This window comes from Bos indicus, chromosome 5 (genome assembly GCF_029378745.1).
Source record: "Bos indicus isolate NIAB-ARS_2022 breed Sahiwal x Tharparkar chromosome 5, NIAB-ARS_B.indTharparkar_mat_pri_1.0, whole genome shotgun sequence".
Classification (NCBI taxonomy): domain Eukaryota; kingdom Metazoa; phylum Chordata; class Mammalia; order Artiodactyla; family Bovidae; genus Bos; species Bos indicus.
The window spans coordinates 70,797,005-70,816,655 of record NC_091764.1 but is presented as its reverse complement, the minus strand read 5'-3'; the positions used below and the strand labels follow the sequence as shown (position 1 = coordinate 70,816,655).

Sequence of the window (19,651 nt, the reverse complement as noted above, 5' to 3'; positions counted from 1 at the left end):
CATGTCTAGTGATGAAAGCTCTGCCTGGAGAACTGGATTCAATTTCAACTCATCAACTCACAGGTGTGGTTGATCTTAGACAAGTTATTTATCCCTTCTTACCTTCATTCCCACATCTATGTGGATAATAATGGTTACATTGGAAGTAGCTCATGTAGATTTTTCATAGTTCCCTAGATTAACATCTATTATTGTTGGCTATTAAGAAGGCTATAGTCAGGGGCTCTGCCCTCAACCCCGAGCAGCCTAGTTCAAGAAGAACAGGGACAGCTGGGAACAAACTCTCTCCATCCCGCCGTTGCTGGAACAACAGTGGTTTCTGGAATCCGCACGGGCAGAGTAACCTTTGAATATGAAGAACAGTTCTCTATGTACACAGACAGGGCAAGGCTGTATTGATTCAGACCATAGAGCAAGTCAGTCTAAATTACAGTCAGATCAGAAAAGAAGGCAATTTTATTACTTTCCATCGCCGACGTGGCTTATCAACATGCCTCTGCACACACATTCTACGGGGCTGACTTAATGAATGGAGGGAACCTATTCATAATTAGCAGCACCTATTTGTGTGCCAACAATTCATATGCGAAAGTCAATATTCAACAGCAACGACAGCATTTAATTTACAGAACAAATTGTCCTTAAAAACAATTTACGTGGCAAGCTGCTCCTGCGGACTGCCTGCTTAGGTAAAATGCAGATTTGTTTAGCAAATCCTTTTCTTCAAGAGAAGCACTGGAATTGAGCGGAGCTCCAGCCCAGGTGCTAGGAGGGGCCCTTAAAATACTTCAGGACATACCTTTGAGACCCCAGAGGAGAACATGTGGGGGCCTCTTCCAAGGTGGCACCCATGTAGACATGATCCAACCCTGTAGCCAGAATCGGCCTTTCCAAGGTCATGGGCATGTCTTGGAAATTGGTGGAGTTCCAAACAACATGGCATTTCTTCTTTGAGATGTTTCCCCAAGGGATCTGCTTGGACCAGCTACATCTGAATCTCTGGGGGGGCTGTTAAAATGTAGACCTTTCCTTTTCCCGTTCCAACTGTTGCAGATATCTCAAAATATCATTCACACACATCACCACCTCAAAATAATAGGTCATCAGAGTTGCTGCTAGATCTTGTTTTATAATGTTCTAATAAAAACATATAATGACTATATCACAATTTAGCTAAGATATGTTGATAACTGTCTTTTAATATAATTAGCTTCCTTTACAAACTGGTACACTTTATTTCATGCATTTAAAATACTGTTCTAAGGCAGGGTCCACAGGCTTAATCAGGCTGCCAAAGGGGTCCACAGAATCCTTAAGTTTAAGAACAATCATACAGCTGACCAGTGGCTGGAAGACCCTGTAATCAAAGGCATCTCATGACTTTGGGGATTTGATGGGAATTTCCAAATTCAGGTGCCAAGAAAGTAGCTCTAGTGAACATAAGGAGCCCCTTCAGCTCGAATCAGCGACTGCTTCCCTTTGCAGAGGTGCAAGCCATGTACTCAAGGTAGGATGACTGTCCTGGGTATACAGGGAATTCTTGGGAAGAGGTACAAGTTGCTTTATGAGTCCTTAAGTCTTTTATAGTTCAGAATTTTCTAGAATTTCACACTACCTCATACTTTAACATACTCTAGCATTTCTGTGATCATTACTCTAGTTCCATCTGGAGCTAACACACAGCTGTGTCATTTGACAATCAATTGGATCATAAGTAAATACAGATTTATATTCCTCTGGTTGGCCAGACTCAGCCCAGACCTAAATTAGGAGGTGTAGAAGCACAGCAATCGTTACTCAAACTTGGGAAACCCCAGCCTTCTTCTCTCCACCTTTCTGCCCCTTCTCTCCCTCTCTTCCCATCCCTCTCTTTGTCTCTGTCTCTCCCTTTTTTCATATTTCCCAAGGACTGACTATGTGCCAAGCAGTATTCATGGTGCTGAGGTTACAACAGTGAACAAAACAAATATCTCTTCTCTCTGTGAGAACATATTCTAATAGCAGGAAACAGATAGTTTAAAAAAATGAGTCAACTATTGAGGGTGTCTGGGGGAAGGAGGGAGGGGAATGATTGCTAATGGCTATCAGGTTTCTTGTTGGGGTGATGAAAATGTCCTAAAATTGATTGTGGTTATGGTTGCATAACTTGGAATTACACTAAAAGCCATTGAATGATGATATACTTTAAGTAGGTGAACAGGATATAAATTATATCTCAGTGGACTTGTTACTGAAAAACAAAAAGAAATATTGAGCATGTCATAGGGTAATAGCTGAGAAGAAAGGTAAAGCAGTGAAGAGGGAACAGAGTTCTTAGGGTGTTATAATTTTACATAGGGTGGTCAGGGAAAACTTCATTAAGGGATAACATTTGGGTGAGGACTTGAAGGTAATAAGGAAATAAGCTATGTGGATATCTGGAGGATGAGAGTGGTTTATACAGAGGGAACAGTATGTGCAAAGGCCCTGAGGTATGTCTGCTATGTTCAAGAGGTACCAGTGTGACTGAGTTCAGCAGGCCTGGGGAGGAAGTGGAGGAAGATGTCTGAGGGATACAGGTGGGGAGCCTGGATGAAATTTTGAGGATTTGGGCTTTTCCTGTGGATCAGATGGTAAGCCAGTGGAGGATTCTGAACAGACGTGGTCCCGTTGTGGAAATCAACAGTCTTTACAGCATTTACCGTAAATGTAGTGCTAGGGACTAGGGTGCGAGGGACTGCAGAGACCTCCCTGGTGGGTGTCAGCTTGTTGAATTACCACAACTACATTCTAAGTGAAGTATTACCATATTCTCTGTTTTATAAAAAAGGAAATGGAGGCTTAGAAAAGGGTAGGAGGCTGACCTCCATCAGAGGCAGTCTTTACCAGTCTACCTGACTCCAGAGCCCTCGCCTTCACCACGGCCATCACTGACCTGTGTACGTAGCGGGTGCTTAATAAAAGGAGCCACCAGATAGGTTACAGAACACTGCCCTGAGCACAGTCAGCCCCTTGGGCACAGAGTAGGCAGAGAACCAGCATCCACTTACTCAGTTCTGCGATGCTGCCGACGCGGGTGGCCAGCAAGGACTGCTCGATGGTCCTCAGCTCGGACTGGCTAAACATGGGCAGCTCTCCCGGCTTGCTGGTCCGCTGCGGGTCCCGGTGAAGGTTCAGGCTGTCTGGCAGGCAGAGCACTCCTGCAGGTGGTGGGAACAGAGGGTGAAAGGAAAACAGATTGTTATTTTTCTGCTACCCAAAGGAGGGGTGCAAAACCCCTCAAACCCCATACACAGCCTCAAACCACACCAGAGTTGGTAATGCAAAGGAAACATGGGAACCAAGGCTCTGCATCCTCTTGGAAATGATGTCTAGGTCTTTCCAAAGGTCTCCTGATTTAACAAACATCCTTCTGTATGTGCACATGCCCAAAGGACACAGAAGAAAATCATTTCCTCAGAACTGGCAGGGACCCCACCTGTGCAGAGACTCAGTGGGGTCTCAGAGACTCAGACCACCTCTTGAGAACTCAGTGGTCATGGTCCCACCAGCCTTCCCGAGGCAGCTGCCACCCCAAGCGCCCTGGAAGACATCTCTCCTGGCAGTCCTCTGAGGGCTCGCTTTACTTCCCCAGCAAATTCCACTCTGGGTGGTTGGGCTGTTATCTGTCAGACAAAGCTCTGACTTTCTCCATAGAGCTGTATTTCAGGAGCTAAAAAGTCCCCACGGGCTTTTGTAGCTTGTATGGTGAATACCCATGGGAGATCCCTGGAGTCCAATTATTTTTATCCCGTCCTTTCCATTCCATGATCATTTAGTGAGAACCTGAGAACTTACTTTGATTAACTACTCAGAAATATTCACTGTTCCTGTCATCACCACAGCCTCCATAGGCAGAGTGTGCTTTCTTGCTCCTTGACTTTTGGTTTCACAAACTTTGGCTAAAGGTATGTTAAGAGATATGATGGAACCAAACGTCTGAAAAGCACCTGTGCAGTTGAACTTGCTCTTTTGCGCTTTTGCATTGTCATGAGAAAAACACACCCTGCTTAGCCTGCTGGTGTAAGGAAGGTGAGAGACCCACAGAGCCGATCCAGTATAATCTGTAGCTTGGAGCTGCCCCACAAAAGCAAGTGTTAATTTAATATGCCATTGAGATACCCAGGGTTGTTTGTTACTCAGTATCATTATGGTGATGACTAACAGATACACCTGCTGTATGTCAATCACAGAGGAGACAACGAAAGAGGCAGGCATGTGTTGTCCTGCATTAGGGACTGAGGATATGGTGATAGACAGGCTACACCTACTCCAGTTCTCAATGGGCTCACAGTCTAAGTGAAGGAGATGGACTATTATACACATAACCACAAAGCCATACCATACATGCTCTATGGTAAGAGAAGATGAGAAGATTAGCAGGGACCTGAACAAAAGTAGTTGTCAATAAGTTGGAAGCATTTATTGAGTGCCAACAGTAGTCCCAATTCTGCTAGGCATTTTGGAAATGCAAAAGAAGCAGAAGATGTATTCAAGAATAAACTCACTGGAGAAACAAGACTGCCAATGACAAAACAGCTGGAGTACAATGAAGCAGTATCAACACACAGGTGCGGAATTATTTAAACCAACTGTCAGGGCGAGGGGACAGACAGAAGGCAAAGGTCAAAACTCAAGTCTACTCCTCGCCCTGTTTGAACCACAAATGCCCAGCAAACAAAGACTCCTCCTCTTCTGCCCCCTGCTGCATAATTAGTGGCTCCAGCCACACTGACCTAGTCACTCGTCTTGAATATTTTACTTTCATACCTAACAAGCTGACACAGTGGAGAAGGCAACCATAACAGATTTTTTTGAGTAATAAATAAATGGATAAAGAGTACAAATGACCATTAGAGTTTAATGTTCTTATAATTAGGAAACTGGTCAAATGAGTTTCTGAGATTGTTTTCTAACTATTGTTTTTCAAAAATCTTAGACTCAATAAGAATATATTTTATATCACAACCCAGTACACACAGCCTTCCCAGGTGGCTCCGTGGTAAAGAATCTGCCTGCTAAGCAGGAGACGTGGGTTCAATCTCTGGGTCAGGAAGATCCCCTGGAGAAGGAAATGGCAACCCATTCCAGTATTCTTGCTTGAAAATCCCAAGAACAGAGGACCTTAGCGGGCTACAGTCCATGGGGTCATAAAAGGGTCAGATACAACTCAGCATCTACACCACCACCACCAATACACACACACAAACACACACGCACCATCACCACCACCACTACTACACCCAATTCTCTTGTTTTCCATGAAGAAAAATCACGGAAATAATATTAATCCTTACTATGTATGAGGCATGCCCCATTTTTTTTCTTTTCACTTCGTTTCTATCTTACCAATAAAAAATCCTGAGTGTAGCACCAAAAGTGATCTCATGGCCCGCTAGTGGGTCGTGACTAGCAATTTGAAAAACTCTGTGAGCCAGGCTGGTTCACACCTTGACATTAACTGGACAATACAGATTGCTGATTTATTGGATACTACTTAGCACTGGGCTGGGCTCCACATCGGCGACTATAGAGAAGGTTGAGAGGTGATCCCCACACTTCAGGGACCCCCATCTTTTCAGGAAAGGCAAAATCTTCACAGAAATGCCCGTCATGTAAGGCTGGCCTCCTGCCTGTCCTTTTCCTTTAACACCTGAGTCATCCCCCAATCACCCCAGGCAGGGACGCCCTGAGTCATCCTCGGTTCCTCCTGTTTGCTCACCTGCCCAGACATTTGGTCAGAGGTCAAGTAGCCATTGCCATGGCAACGAATGCTGGGCCAACCCTTCATCTGATGCCTCTGAAGTTCCTGACTCTAATTCAGAGATTTACCACTCTTAAAAGTGCATATGGCAAATGATAGCAGGTGACCATGACCCAGTGGGACAAGTGACCCAAGGTTCAGGGGATGAGGCCCTCTGTTGGGGGAGGGGGTAGTAGTCAGGGGGCTTCACAGTAAAGGAGACCTGGGAGTGAGCCCTGACTGTCAGGGAGGATGACATTCTCTAATGAACAATACAAAAGGCCCTGACATGTACTCACAGGTTTGCTTTCTTGGTAATAGCATTATACACAGCAAGTTCTTATCCCAGGCTGGCATCTGAAACATTGCTTCACACATGGGTTGATGTACAAGCAAATGTGCCTCAAATGTGACTCCAGACTTGGAATCTGGAACCCAGGGCATCAGTCTTGGCTCTACCACTTTCTACCCATGTTTAACTTTGGGCAGGTCAGAGAACCTCTCTGGACCTCAGTTTCCTCTTCTGTGAAATGGGAGTGATAAGAATGCTGAGGGTGGGAGATGAAATGAGACCATGTGTAGTAAAGTACTTTGCACGTGCTGAGCAATAGTACATGCTTGACATATGTTAACTGAGATGAAAATTGGTCAACGTGTATAAACGCAACTTTGAACTGCCTTATGCTTCATCATGAGAATAAATAATTTCCCTCAGAATTATTCATCCTTCCTTTAGAGCATTATGAAATTTAAATGTGAAAATATAATTATTCAAAGAAGCTTTGAAAGCTAGAGTACTAGGACTTGAGAAATCTATAATTGATCTATTATGCAAAGATTATATACCAGGGTTTTCCTTTTTTTCTTTTGTTTTGACGACTCTGTATGGGGTACACACATAAACTAGAGTTATTTTTTTGTGTATAAAAATCAACTAGGTCATTAAGAAGGTCCCAGCTGCATATTTTAGTGCCAGATACAGGCTTGAGTGTTTTGGAATACTCATCAGTTTCTGTTATTGGAGTCAAGGACAGTCGCAGCCTGGTGACTGACCCAAGTTTCAAAACAGGGGAGACCTAAGGTTCAAATATGACTTTGGATCTAAAGGAATATGGTCACCTTGGAGAGCAGGTGACCATTGGGGAGTGGCTACTGTGTTGAAGGGGTCACCGTCTTACTGAAATCTATCACTGTGGAGTGGGTTATACATTTGTCTAAGGGGAAATCCATTCACATTTTCAAAGGGGTTGGCAAGTGCTAAAAGATGATTAACCAGTGTCTTTGAATGTCCACATTTCCAGCCATAACCAACCTGGGACTGACTAACCATGGGGAGGCCAGAGGCCAGAGACAGGCTTCAGTCCTGCCCCAGTCCCCTGGGCAACCTGGACAAAGCACTTCCCAGACCTTCAGTCAGCTTCCATGTCTGCAAAGAGGGGTTAAAGTAGCCACATCATCAGTTTATTGTGTTGATTCAAGAAAAGAAATATTTAAGGCCTCCAACCTATAGCAAGTGCCTAACTGAATGGCCTCTTCCCACAATGTGCAGCTTTGTTTATCTAATGTCTGGATTCAAATAGTCTTGCAGATCATCCTTCCACAATCCTGTGTGACTGGAGACAGACAACTTTTTAGTTAGGTCATTTAGGATAGAAAATATGAGAACCACTCCTCTGGGTGGGCCCCTGGACCAACCACTGATGTGGCATTCTGTCTCCGCTGGCGGCGATCCAGGCAGTTCTGTCTCCCTAAATGCCTACCTCTATAGGATGGTATAGAGGTATACATACCAGGCAAATACAACACCCTGCCATCCTTTCCCTCCACTCAGCTCTTCTCTGTGTCTCCATTCTATCATTGGATCAGGATGCTATTTACCCACCAAGAGAAAACCAAATAAGACAACCATCAGCACTCATCCAATCTCCCCTTGATGTGATGATGGTGATGGGAGACAAGGGGGCTACGCAAGGTCTTGGCATCCTGGACCCAGGCTTGGGTTCTGCCTTGTCTGTCTCTGGCTGTGAGAAGGAGACAGACTGTCCTGTGTTCTGCCTGCCAAGCTAAGCCTTGTTTTCTGCTAGGTTGTCCCCAGAATTTAAAGTGGAGGGTCCTGGCACCAGTCCCAGCTTTAAAAAATGGGAAGGAAGCAGCTGGGGTGCAGCACACCAGGCCTCAAACTGGCACTGGACAGACCTGGCTGGGTTCAGATTCCTGCCTCACCGTCTCCCAGCTGTGAGGCCTGGGACTTGTGACCCGGCTCCTCTGAGCCTCTGTTTCTCCCTCTGAAACTTGTTTGATGCTATCTACCTCCTAGTGTGCTTGGGAGGCCATAATGGGCTAATCTACATGGACAACCTGTCACAGGAAAGGGGGTCGATAAATGTTTGTTAATAATCCAAGTGAAGTTCTTTGAAGGGAAAGATTTAGGAATTCAATAACACGCTGCTAGAGGGCTTTCTTCTACTGTTTAATTTATTAAGAAATAAGGTAGGAAGTTATCAGATTTTTAAAAATGTTTGCACAATAGGCTTGGAAACTCCTTTTTATTTTAAGAAATTTGGCAGTGGGAAACAAATTCATGGCTGGCTTGGTGAGCACATACATCTGTGAGAGGCATGCCATATTCCAATTAGGATACACCCAGACCACAGTTTATTTTTCCCCCATTATGAATTACATTCAGTGGGAAAAGCTCTTAGGAAGTCTGAAGCTAAACCATCAAAAGAAACAAGAGGTAGAAAACACAAAGATGGAGAATTTTCAGAAATGAGTTCAATAACATGCTGGTCCTTGGCAGCTGAAGTGCCCAGGGGGAATAAGCATGCTGACCTTAAAAGAACATGAAGATATCTATAGAACTACCATATGACCCAGAAATCCCACTACTGGACATACACCCTGAAAGTGAAAGTGTTAGTCGCTCAGTCATGTCCCACTCTTTGCAGCCTCATGGACTGCAGCCCACAAGGTTCCTCTATCCATGGGATTTTCCAGGCATGAATACTGGAGTGGGTTGCCATTTCCTTCTCCAGAGGATCTTCCTGACCCAGGGTTCAAACTCGCATCTCCTGTGTCTCCTGTGTTGCAGGCAGATTCTTTACCCACTAAGCCATTGAAAATCATAATTCAAAAGGACACATGTACGTCAGTGTTCATTGTAGCACTATTTACAATAGTCAGACATAGAGACAACCTAAATAACCAAAGACAGATGAATGGATAAAAAAGATGTGGTACATAGATACACTGGAATATAACTCAGCCATTGAAAGGAATGAAATTGGGTCATCTGCAGAAATGTGGATGGACCTAGGGTTTGTCATACAAAGTGAAATAAGTCAGAAAGAGAAAAACAAATATCATATATTAAAGCATATATGTGGACTCTAGAAACATGGTACAGATGAACCTACTTGCAGGGCAGGAATAGAGACAGACGTAGAGATGGACATGTGGACACTGTGGGGAAGGGGAGGGAGGGATAAACTGAGAGGTTAGAATTTATATATATATATGTGTGTGTGTGTGTGTGTGTGTGTGTGTGTGTGTAGTGATTCCCTGGTGGCTCAGACGGTAAAGCGTCTGCCCACAATGCGGGAGACCTGGGTTCAATATCTGGGTTGGGAAGATCCCCTGGAGAAGGAAATGGCACCCCACTCCAGTACTCTTGCCTAGAAAATTTCATGGATGGAGGAGCCTGGTGGGCTACAGTCCATGGGGTCACAAAGAGTCGGACACGACTGAGCAACTTCACGAGATACACACACACACACACACACTACTGCTGCTGCTGCTGCTAAGTCGCTTCAGTAGTGTCCGACTCTGTGTGACCCCATAGACGGCAGCCCACCAGGCTCCCCTGTCCCTGGGATTCTCCAGGCAAGAATACTGGAGTGGGTTGCCATTTCCTTCTCCAATGCATGAAAGTGAAAAGTGAAAGGGAAGTCGCTCAGTCGTGTCCGACTCTTCGCGACCCCATGGACTGCAGCCTACCAGGCTCCTCCGTCCATGGGATTTTCCAGGCAAGAATACTGGAGTGGGGTGCCATCGCCTTCTCCGATATACATACTACTGTGCATAAAATATGTAACTAGTGGGAATCTGCTGTATAACACAGAGAGCTCAGCTCAATGCACTGTGAAGACCTAGATGGGTGGGATGGGGGTGGGTAGGAGTCAAGTACAAGAGAGAGGGGATATATGTACACATATAGCTGATTCACTTCATTGTACAGCAGAAACTAATACAACATTGTAAAGCAATTATACTCCAATAAGAAACAAAATAAAAATAAATAAAATAAAACAAAAAAAACTAAAAGACTATGAAGGTATCTATGGATCATTTATTCATTCACCAACACTAAGCACCACAGACAGCAGGACACATTTCTGTTCTCAAAGGCTCCTGGTGGGCAAGGGAGACAGACCCCTCCACCAACTGAATCACTATGGGAGAAAGAGCAGAGCAGAGGCATGCGTGAGGTCCTCATGGATCACGGTGGGTGAGTCAAGTTGGCCTGGAAGTGTCAGGGCAACTTCCCAGGGCAGCTTAGGAGACCTGAGGAAGCAGACATCTTATGGCAAAGTTGAAAGAGTGTGGATTCTGGAGCCTGAATGAATGCTCAGGTTGAATTGCACCAGTGGTACTTCAGAGCAACGTCACCTAGGGATGCTATTTAGCTTTCCTGTATCTCCGTTTCCTTGTGAATAATATGGGAATGGTCACTGTATAATATGCTCCTAAGGCCACTGGAAGATCAAATGAGTTAATGCATGTAAATTTTGGACCCTATACATAGCTCAACAAAGGTGATGATGATGATGAAGATAATGTTGGTGATTAGAGAAGGACATTCCAAGGAAGCGCAAAGGCCCAGGGTATGTGCTCTGCCCACAAGAGTGGTTGGAACAGAGGGTACATGATTGGCACAGAGGGTGCAGAAGTTGGGGGAAGGAGCAGGATCGGGTAGTAGGGGCAGACCATGGAGGGCATTGGGCCAAAAAAAGTTTGTTCTTAAAAACGAAACTTTTACCTTCCAGCTAGCCTGTTTCTCTCTCTTTGCTTTTCTTAGGCAAAATTCTAGGAAGAGTGGTCAATACCCACTATGCCCACTTCTTCCTCTCCCTTATTATCTCTACACCTACTACCTACCTTTTGATGGATGCCCAGCAAATTCATGTTCATCCTTCAAGGCCCAATTCAGAAGTCACTTCTGAGACCCCAAGACTAAAGAAGTTTCTATTCTTAGAAAGCTCTTAGCCCAGAGAGGAAGATCTGTGAGCTGTGGAAAGGTCCAGATTTAGGAGACAATCTGGCTCCTGGGACCACAGACTGTGGCCATTTGGAAGTTCTCTGAAAAGCATCTGTCTTCTTTGTTCCCCTACACAGCAGTGACACGTGTGGGCACAGAGTCATGTGGTGGTAATAACCCAGCGAGGTAATAACCCCAAGTGGGTAATAACCCAGTCCTGGGTGTGACAGACAGGGAACTTGTGTGTTAGAGTGTTTGAGTTAAAAACTAGTCTTTGACATTTCAATTAACACATGGCAACAGACCAGAGTAAAATAATGAGGAGGCAGCTTTGTGGACAAGGGAGGCTTTCCTGCTGTACATCAAGGTGGCCATTCTGCTTCCTCTTGAATACTTATAATTCAAATGCATTCATCAATCATTCATTTATCCATACATCCATCCAAACTTCCACTTTGATTATGGATCATCCTTTAATTAATTAAAGGGTAATTAATTAATTATTTTTTGAGCATCTACTATCCAATGCATTGTGTATTGGACGTATCCAATACAACGAATACAATGGGGATACAGAAGGAAACAATACGGAGTAGTTGCTCTCTTGGAGCTTAACTTCCATTGATCTATTTACTTATCCACCCACCTAACCTCCCTCTCTCCCATCCATCTATCCATTTCCCCACCCCTCCATTCCTCCATTCAGCCATCCCACATAATGTGTCAGACTGAGGCTATAACGAAAAGACACAGATCCTCTCCTTAAGAAATTCATAATCTAGTGGGATAAGTACACATGCTTATGAGTGTACTTATGTACAGGAGCGGTAAGAGAAGCTCGTACATGCTACACTAATGGCACACATAGAAATTGGGTAGTCTACCTAAGTGGCGTTGACAGGAAAGGATTCACGGATGAACTGTCCTAGGATCAGTACCAAAAGATGAGGCGAGGTTTACTAGGTGAATGGGATGGGCTGTGGGGAAGAGAAAGGTGTAGGAAAGGGCAAAACAGAGGGAGCAGTGAAAGCCAAAGCACAGAGGCAAGAAAACTGATGTGTTGAAGGGACTGTAATATGCTCTTTTTATACATTATTGGATCTGATGTGCAAATATTTTGTTCAAGATTGTTGCATCTACGTTCACAAGAGATACGCATCTGTAGTTTTCTTGTAGTATTGTTGTCTGGTTTTGGTATTTAGAGTAATGCAGACTCATCAAATGCACAGAACGAGTTAGGAAGGATTCCTTTTGCTTTCGTTTTCTGAAAGTGGTTGTTTTGTTGTGGTCAGTTGCTCAGTCATGTCTGACTCTTTGCCACCTCATGGACTGCAGCCCACCAGGCTCCTCTGCCCATGGAACTTTCCAGGCAAGAGTGCTAGAGTGGGTTGCCATTTCCTCCTCCAGGGGATCTTCCTACCCAGGGATCGAACCCAAGTCTTCCACACTGCAGGTGGATGGGGGCTCTTTACCACTGAGCCACCAGGAAAGTGCAAAAGTGGTTGTAGAGAACTGGTAAAATTTCTTCCTTAAATGTTTGGTAGAGTTCACTTGGAGAAGGCAATGGCACCCCACTCCAGTACTCTTGCCTGGAAAATCCCATGGATGGAGAAGCCTGGTAGGCTGCAGTCCATGGGGTCTCGAAGAGTCGGACATGACTGAGCGACTTCGCTTTCACTTTTCACTTTCATGCATTGGAGAAGGAAATGGCAACCTAAGAACCCAAGAACACTCCAGTGTTCTTGCCTGGAGAATCCCAGGGACGGGGGAGCCTGGTGGGCTGCCGTCTATGGGGTTGCACAGAGTCGGACACGACTGAAGCGACTTAGCAGCCGCAGCAGCAGCAGAGTTCACTACCTGGGCCTGATGCTTTCTGTTTTTAAAGGTTATCAGTTGTTGATTCAATTTCTTTAATAGATATAGGCCTCTTCAGAGTGTCTATTGCTTTTTTTTGGCTGTGCTGCATGGCTTGTGGGATCTTAGTTCCCTGACCAGAGATTGAACCCGAGCCCTTGGCAGCGAGAAACGTTAACTCCTGGACCACCAGGGAATTCCCCAGATTGTTGATTTCTTCTTGTTGTGAGCCTTGGGAGATTAAGTCTCTCAAGGAATTGGTACATTTCACCTAAGTTATCAAATTCGTGAGCACCAAGTTTTTCACAGTATTTCTTAAATGACCATGGGATTTATAGTGATGCTTCCTTCTTCATTTCAGTCATTTCTCTTTTTATTCTTAGTTAGTCTGGCTAGCGGCTCATCAATTTTACCAATCTTTTCAAAGAACCAGCTTTGGTTTCATTGATTTTCTCTATTGATTTCCTGTTCTTAATTGACTTCTGCTCTAATTCTTACTATTTCTTTTTGTTTGCTTTTGATTTAATTTGCTCTTCTCTTTTTAGTTTTCTAACACAAAAGCTTAGATTCTTGATTTTACATCTTTTTTTTTATAATTTTTTTTTAAATTGGAGGATAATTGCTTTATAATATTGGGTTGTTTTCTGCCATATATCTTCTTTTTTAATACATGAATTTACTGCTATAAATGTCCCTGTAAGCACTGCTTTTTCTGCATCCCCAAAATTTTTATGTTGTGTTTTCACTTATTATTAGTTAAAAATATTTTTAAAACTTCTCTTGAGATTTTTTTCCTCTGGCCCAAGTGATATTCAGAAGTGTGTTGCTTAACCTCCAAGTGTTTGGAATTTTCCAGCTATCTTTCTCCTATTGTTGTCTAGTTTAATCCTGTTGAGGTCTGAGAACAGACAGTGTATAATTTCTATTCTTTTGAAGTTGTTAAGGTGTGCTTCATGCCTCAGAATGTGGTCTATCTTGGTGAATGTTCCATGTGAGCTTGAGAAGGATTCTGTTGATGTTGAATGAAGTAGTCTATAGATGTCCATTATGTCCAGTTGATTGAAGGTGCTGAGTTCAACTCTGTCCTTACTGATTTTCTACCTGTTGGATCTGTCATTTCTGATAGAGGAATGTTAGTCTCCAACAATCAAAGTGGATTTATCTATTTCTCCTTTCAGTCCTATCAGTTTTTGCCTTTTCTTATTACAAGGTATGTTGAAGTTATTTCAAGCTGCTGCTTTCCCAGATTAATTTAAATTCAGAATCATTAAGTATCTGAAAATGGTTTAGTTAGTGCAGGTGATGACATTAGAAAAAGAAGGAAGGAACTGATAGGCAGCAGGAGTGGTAAGGCAGTATATATCCATTTAAGAGACCTCCTAGATTTATTTTCAGAGAAGGCAATGGCACCCCACTCCAGTACTCTTGCCTGGAAAATCCCATGGACGGGGGAGCCTGGTGGGCTGCAGTCCATGGGGTCGCTAAGAGTTGGACACGACTGAGCGACTTCACTTTCACACATCGGAGAAGGAAATGGCAACCCACTCCAGTGTTCTTGCCTGCAGAATCCCACGGACAGAGGAGCCTCGTGGGCTGCAGTCCATGGGGTCTCACAGAGTCGGACACGAATGAAGCAACTTAGCACCAGCAGCAGCAGCAGCAGATTTATTTTGAATATACAGCATGTGCCCAGCTGTGCCTTTCTCTGTTGCCAACTCTTCTGTTTTACTCTTTTTCACTGAGATTTCCTTAAAAAACATAAGTTGAATTAATAAATGAGGCCTGGGTAGAGTTCTTGATGGAAAAGAAAGATTAGTATGTTTTAAAGAAAGGTGTTAATGATACATTAGCACCCCACTGAGAATTTCTCCCTATTAGAGAAAGAACAGGGGCTGGAAAATGGATTTCACAGCAGCTGTCAGAACATTTTTATGCCAAGGACAAATATTCACAGGTTTGTCTTCCCCAGGATGTCTAGGAACCATTTCCAGGTAATTGCGAGGGTACCTTCTACAGTAGAAGTCTGTGCATTGGGCAAAATTCCATCTGGAAATCTCTTTCCAATGGAACTTCTGCAGAGTAAGAGCATGAAGATCATTTATATTCATAACAAAGGCCTCCAAGGCCTGTGAGATCCTGAATCACCCAAGAAAGATTAAATCATGTTCAACCGAGCTTTAGTGTTAAGTATATTTAATTGTATTCTAACTCTTCAAAGACTGATTATCTTTAATTAAATAGCCTGGTGACTACAGACTTATCACTTATTTGATATGATATAGTGAGGAACTATTCACTAGGATATTTAATAAGTTGAAATACCCTATGGCTGACCACACAGAATGACAGAGGTGTGTGTGTGTGTGTGTGTGTGTGTGTGTGTGTGTCTACAGGCATGGAAGAGATTAGGCCAACATTTTGAGAGCTGGCTAAATGGTGCTGTTAACATAGTGTAGATGTTAATGGCACATAAAAGCATAAATCTGCCATTTGCAGCCACGCATGTGTACGGTGATATAAATAACTAATAGGGCTTTCACAATCCATTGAAAATATAAAGATTACTAAATTGGCTTTTAAAAACATTAGAATCCCATTAGGCCAGAAACTCAGCAGCTGATTACAGAGCAAAATCAACCTCAAGAGGACTCTAAATTCTCATTTGTTGCTGCTGTTAAAAGGTACTGCACTTTCAACAAGGCCATGGGCCCCTGGGGAAGAAAGCTCACAGTCCTTGCTGGCGAAAAAGGGCCCTATCCAGCTATGCATCTGGTTAAGGATGCTTATGGGGAGACTCTTTCTCCTAGCACCTGTCCTGGGAGTTCCATCAAGAAATATTAATATATGATGTAGCCCAGATATAAGTCAATGTTTCTGAACTTAAAAAACTTATGGCTCCCTCCCTATAAGACTTTTAGGACATTTTCTTTCCTCCCCACCCCCACCTCTACTATATTCACCACGTCTTTTAGAACTGTCTACTCAGTTGGTGATTTTAAATGTTTTGTACTGCCTAGAGCAGTCTTTAGCCCATGGCTACCCTTCTCCACTCCAACAACCTTCAGAGGCTCCCATTGCCTAGAGGATAAAATGGGAACTTCTTCACTTTCGCGATCTTTACCTAACCTAGCTGTCCAATCGAATTTCATACCACTCCCCAAGTGACAGAGGGACTCACTCGCCTTGGTATGACGCCACCCCCCCGCCCCCACACCTCTGCTTCCACAGCTCCTCCCATCCAGAACGCCCCTCACTCGGCTTTCACAGGCAGCGAGTCCCCCTTCCTTCAAGGCACAAGGTAAATACCACTTCCTTCAGCAGCTGCCTCAGATCTCCTCGAGGGGCTGGGACCCCTCCTCTTTCCACAGCAGGGTGACATATGGAACTTCCACATCCTTTAAGGGCTGTGGCAAAGACTCATAATGCTGATGAGAAACAGTAGTTTAGATTTTATATGGCACTTGCTATGAGCCAGCCACTATTTTAAGTGCTTTGTGTGTATTAACTATTGTAATCCTTACAGCAGTTCTCCACAGTTGATATTATTATTGTTGTTATAGTTTACAGGTGACAAAACTGAGCTGTGCACACACACACACACACACACACTCTCTCTCCCTCTGTGCGTGTATATATACATGCATATGTATATATACACATACATGTACATACACACATTCAGTTGTCCATCCTTCCATTTATTGTGTGTGTGCATGTGTGTGCATGCATGTGTGTGTAATTGAGTGCCTTCTCATACAAGGATATGTGTCACAGAGAAAAATGACACAAATGCTCGGGAGGAGTTCTCTTGACAGATGTGAATATCCATTTTGAAAACTTGTGTTTTGTTTTATTACTTAGAACCATGAGTAGTGAAACCATTTTAAAGTGGTGAAGCCTTTGACACCACTAAATCCAGTGCCCCCAGTCAGTACACATGTTTTCTGAGTGCCTACTATGTGCCAGGCCCTGGGCATGAGATGGTGAAGCCATAGTTGCTCATTAGGAGAGTTTACTGCTCAACTCTTTATTTTAGAGATGAGAAAACAAAGGTTTAACCAGAGAGGTTAAGTAACTCTCCTGAGGTCACACTAACTTAGTTTAATCCAATTTCTGAATCATAAAAAACCACTTCCAGTTCCAGAAATAAATTATCAATTAAAAAATTTTAAATTGCAGTATAGCTGATTTACAATGTTGTATTAATTTCAGGTATAGAGCAAAGTGATTCAATTACGTACACACATACACACACACATATATATTCTTTCTCAGATTCTTTTCTATTATAGGTTAGTATAAGATATTGAATACAGTTCCCTGTTTCCCTGTGTTATACAATAGTTCCCTGTTATTTATCGGTTTTATATATGGTAGTGTATATCTGTTAATCCTAAACTTCCAATTTATCCCTTCCCCCATTCCTCTTTGGCAATCATATATTTGCTTCTATGTCTGTAAATCTATTTCTTATTTCATAAGTAAGTTCATTTGTATCATTTTTTAGATTCCACATATAACTGATATCATATGATAGCTGTCTTTGATTTACTTCACTTAGCATAGTAATCTCCAGGTCCATGCATATTGCTGCAAATGGCATTATTTCATCCTTTTTTTTAATGACTGAGTAATAGTCCAGATGGATTACCAATTTTGAAAGAATCATCATATAATCCTAAATCTGTAATACCATGTGGTAGGCCACATCATGGTCCCCAAAGATGTGCGCGTTCTAATCCCTTGAACCTGTGAATAAGTTGCCTGGCCAGGGTGGAAGGAATTAAGGTGGCAGAAAGAATTAAGGTTGCTAATCAAGTGATTTTAAGATTAGGAGGCTGTCTCGGATTATCTGGGTGGGCCCAGTGTAATCAGAAGGGTCCTTCAAATAGGGAAGAGAGAAGCAGAAGAGCCCATGTCAGAGTGATTCAGTGGGAGAAAGACTGGACTGGCTATAGATGGAAAGCGACCATGAGCTGAAGAGCGTGGGCAGGCCTAGAAGCTGGAAAAGGCAAGGAAAGGGGTTTCCCCCTAGAACCTCCAGAAGGGAACATAGTCCTGCTGACATCTTAGTTCTGGCTCAGGGAAACTCATTTTGAACTCTGACCTCCAAAACTGTAAGAGAATCCATTTATGTTACTTCAGGCCCCCCAGTTGGTAGTAATTTGTTACAGCAGACATAGGAGACCTATGCCTCCTATCAGGAGACAGCCTTACAAAAGTCCTCAGGGCGCTGGGGACCTGACGGCGCCATTCTGAAATGAACATCACCTGTCTTTCTAGAAGTCCAGACATCTAATTTCACTTTAAAACTCAGTACTATCTATCCTCAGTCTGGACACCTTCTCAGCCTCTGCCTTTTTCTCCTCTGGGTAAATTCCAGTGGTTAATGCAGAAATAGAGATACCAAAGAATGCCATTTTTCATAACTTTCTTCCTCAGTTCTTCCAGACACTTCTCTCTCTACTTTTAGATCATTGTCTCTGGCATTTTATTTTCAGAAATGCTCTTGGTATTCATTCCTTGGAGCCCACTGAAGAAGTGACCTTGAGGGCCGAGGTTTCCCGCCCCATGCCCCCCACCTTCCTTTCATTTTTCAGTTTCTGTTTGGAGACTGTCTTCCACGTTGGGGATGGGCTTATGATTCAAGGTCCTCCTAATGCAGAGGGAAGGGAAAGGGGCTCACAGAGTGGGGCCAGGCTCTGTGTTCTGGTGTGAGAAGGAGGAATCACTTCTGCCCACTGGAGTCAGAGAGGTGATGTGGGACCGAGCCACTCCCAGGAGAAGGAAGGATGCATCCATGACCTCGAGGAAGGGAGATGGGCGGCAAATGGCTCCTCTGGGGACTCAGAATAAGAGCATCAGGTTTCCTGACACTGAAAAGCTGTCCCTTTCTGGGAATGTGAGTGATTGTGAGAAATGCCTCACCATCCAGCTTTCAATAAAACATTCGCTGAAAATCTTCTTAGTGCCAGGTTTTGTGCCGGGGGGGAGGGGGGGTCTAGATGATGAAGGGGATGATGATGGTGCTGCTGCTGCTGCTAACACCCACAATGTACCAGGCACTGTTCTAAGTACTTCTCAAATATACTCACGTTTTATATCTTCAGGTGGCGCATATGAAATATGTGCTGAATTAATGAATAGAGAATGACTTGGTCCCTACCTCCCTAAGCTCACAGCCAGGGGTAGGGAGTGACAGAACAGACTGAAGTGAAGATGGGTGAGGGGAAATAGAAACAATAATTGTGATAGGAAAAGAGCTGTGGTTACGCACACGGGCTCCAGAGTCAGACAGCCGGGGTTTAGATTCAGCTCTGTTTCCTACTAACTTGCTAGCCAAATGGATGAATCTCTCTGTGCCTCAGTTTCCTCATTTGTAAAGGGGCAGTGATCAGAAGAGCATTTACCTCGTAGGGTTGTTTTGCACGCACCCATACCTGAACAGTACCTGGCTCACAGCACAGTAACTGTTTCTTGTTATTACAAGGTGCTCAGCAGAATTCCTCTAAGCCACTTGAAGGCAGGTTTGGTTGCTTCAGATTCCTAATTTGGCTTCTCTCCTAGACTAGTTCTCAGCATCTGATTGGGAGTCTTTGCTGCCTCCATTCTCACTGCCATTCTGGCCAATAAAATCCCCACACCTGATCTCCTGTTTGCATCTTTATTTCTCTCCAGCCGAGGAAGACTTCAAGGAACAGATGACATCTGAGCTGAGTCTTTAGGAAGGTGTAATTTTAAAAAGAGAGGAAGTTAATTAAAAAAAAAGAAGAAGAAGG

The 19,651-nt window shown here is 43.6% G+C and overlaps 1 protein-coding gene across 3 annotated transcripts in view; it reads right to left on the bottom strand.

Moving 5' to 3' along the window:
* The window catches only part of ABTB3 (ankyrin repeat and BTB domain containing 3), a 332,144-nt gene that overhangs the window by 129,566 nt on the left and 182,927 nt on the right, over positions 1–19,651 (bottom strand). For all 3 annotated transcript variants that reach the window (XM_019961249.2, XM_019961248.2, XM_019961247.2), the window contains exon 2: positions 3,030–3,179. In XM_019961249.2, the coding sequence (XP_019816808.1) occupies positions 3,030–3,179 (150 nt within the window). The remainder of the gene's footprint in view (positions 1–3,029; positions 3,180–19,651) is intronic.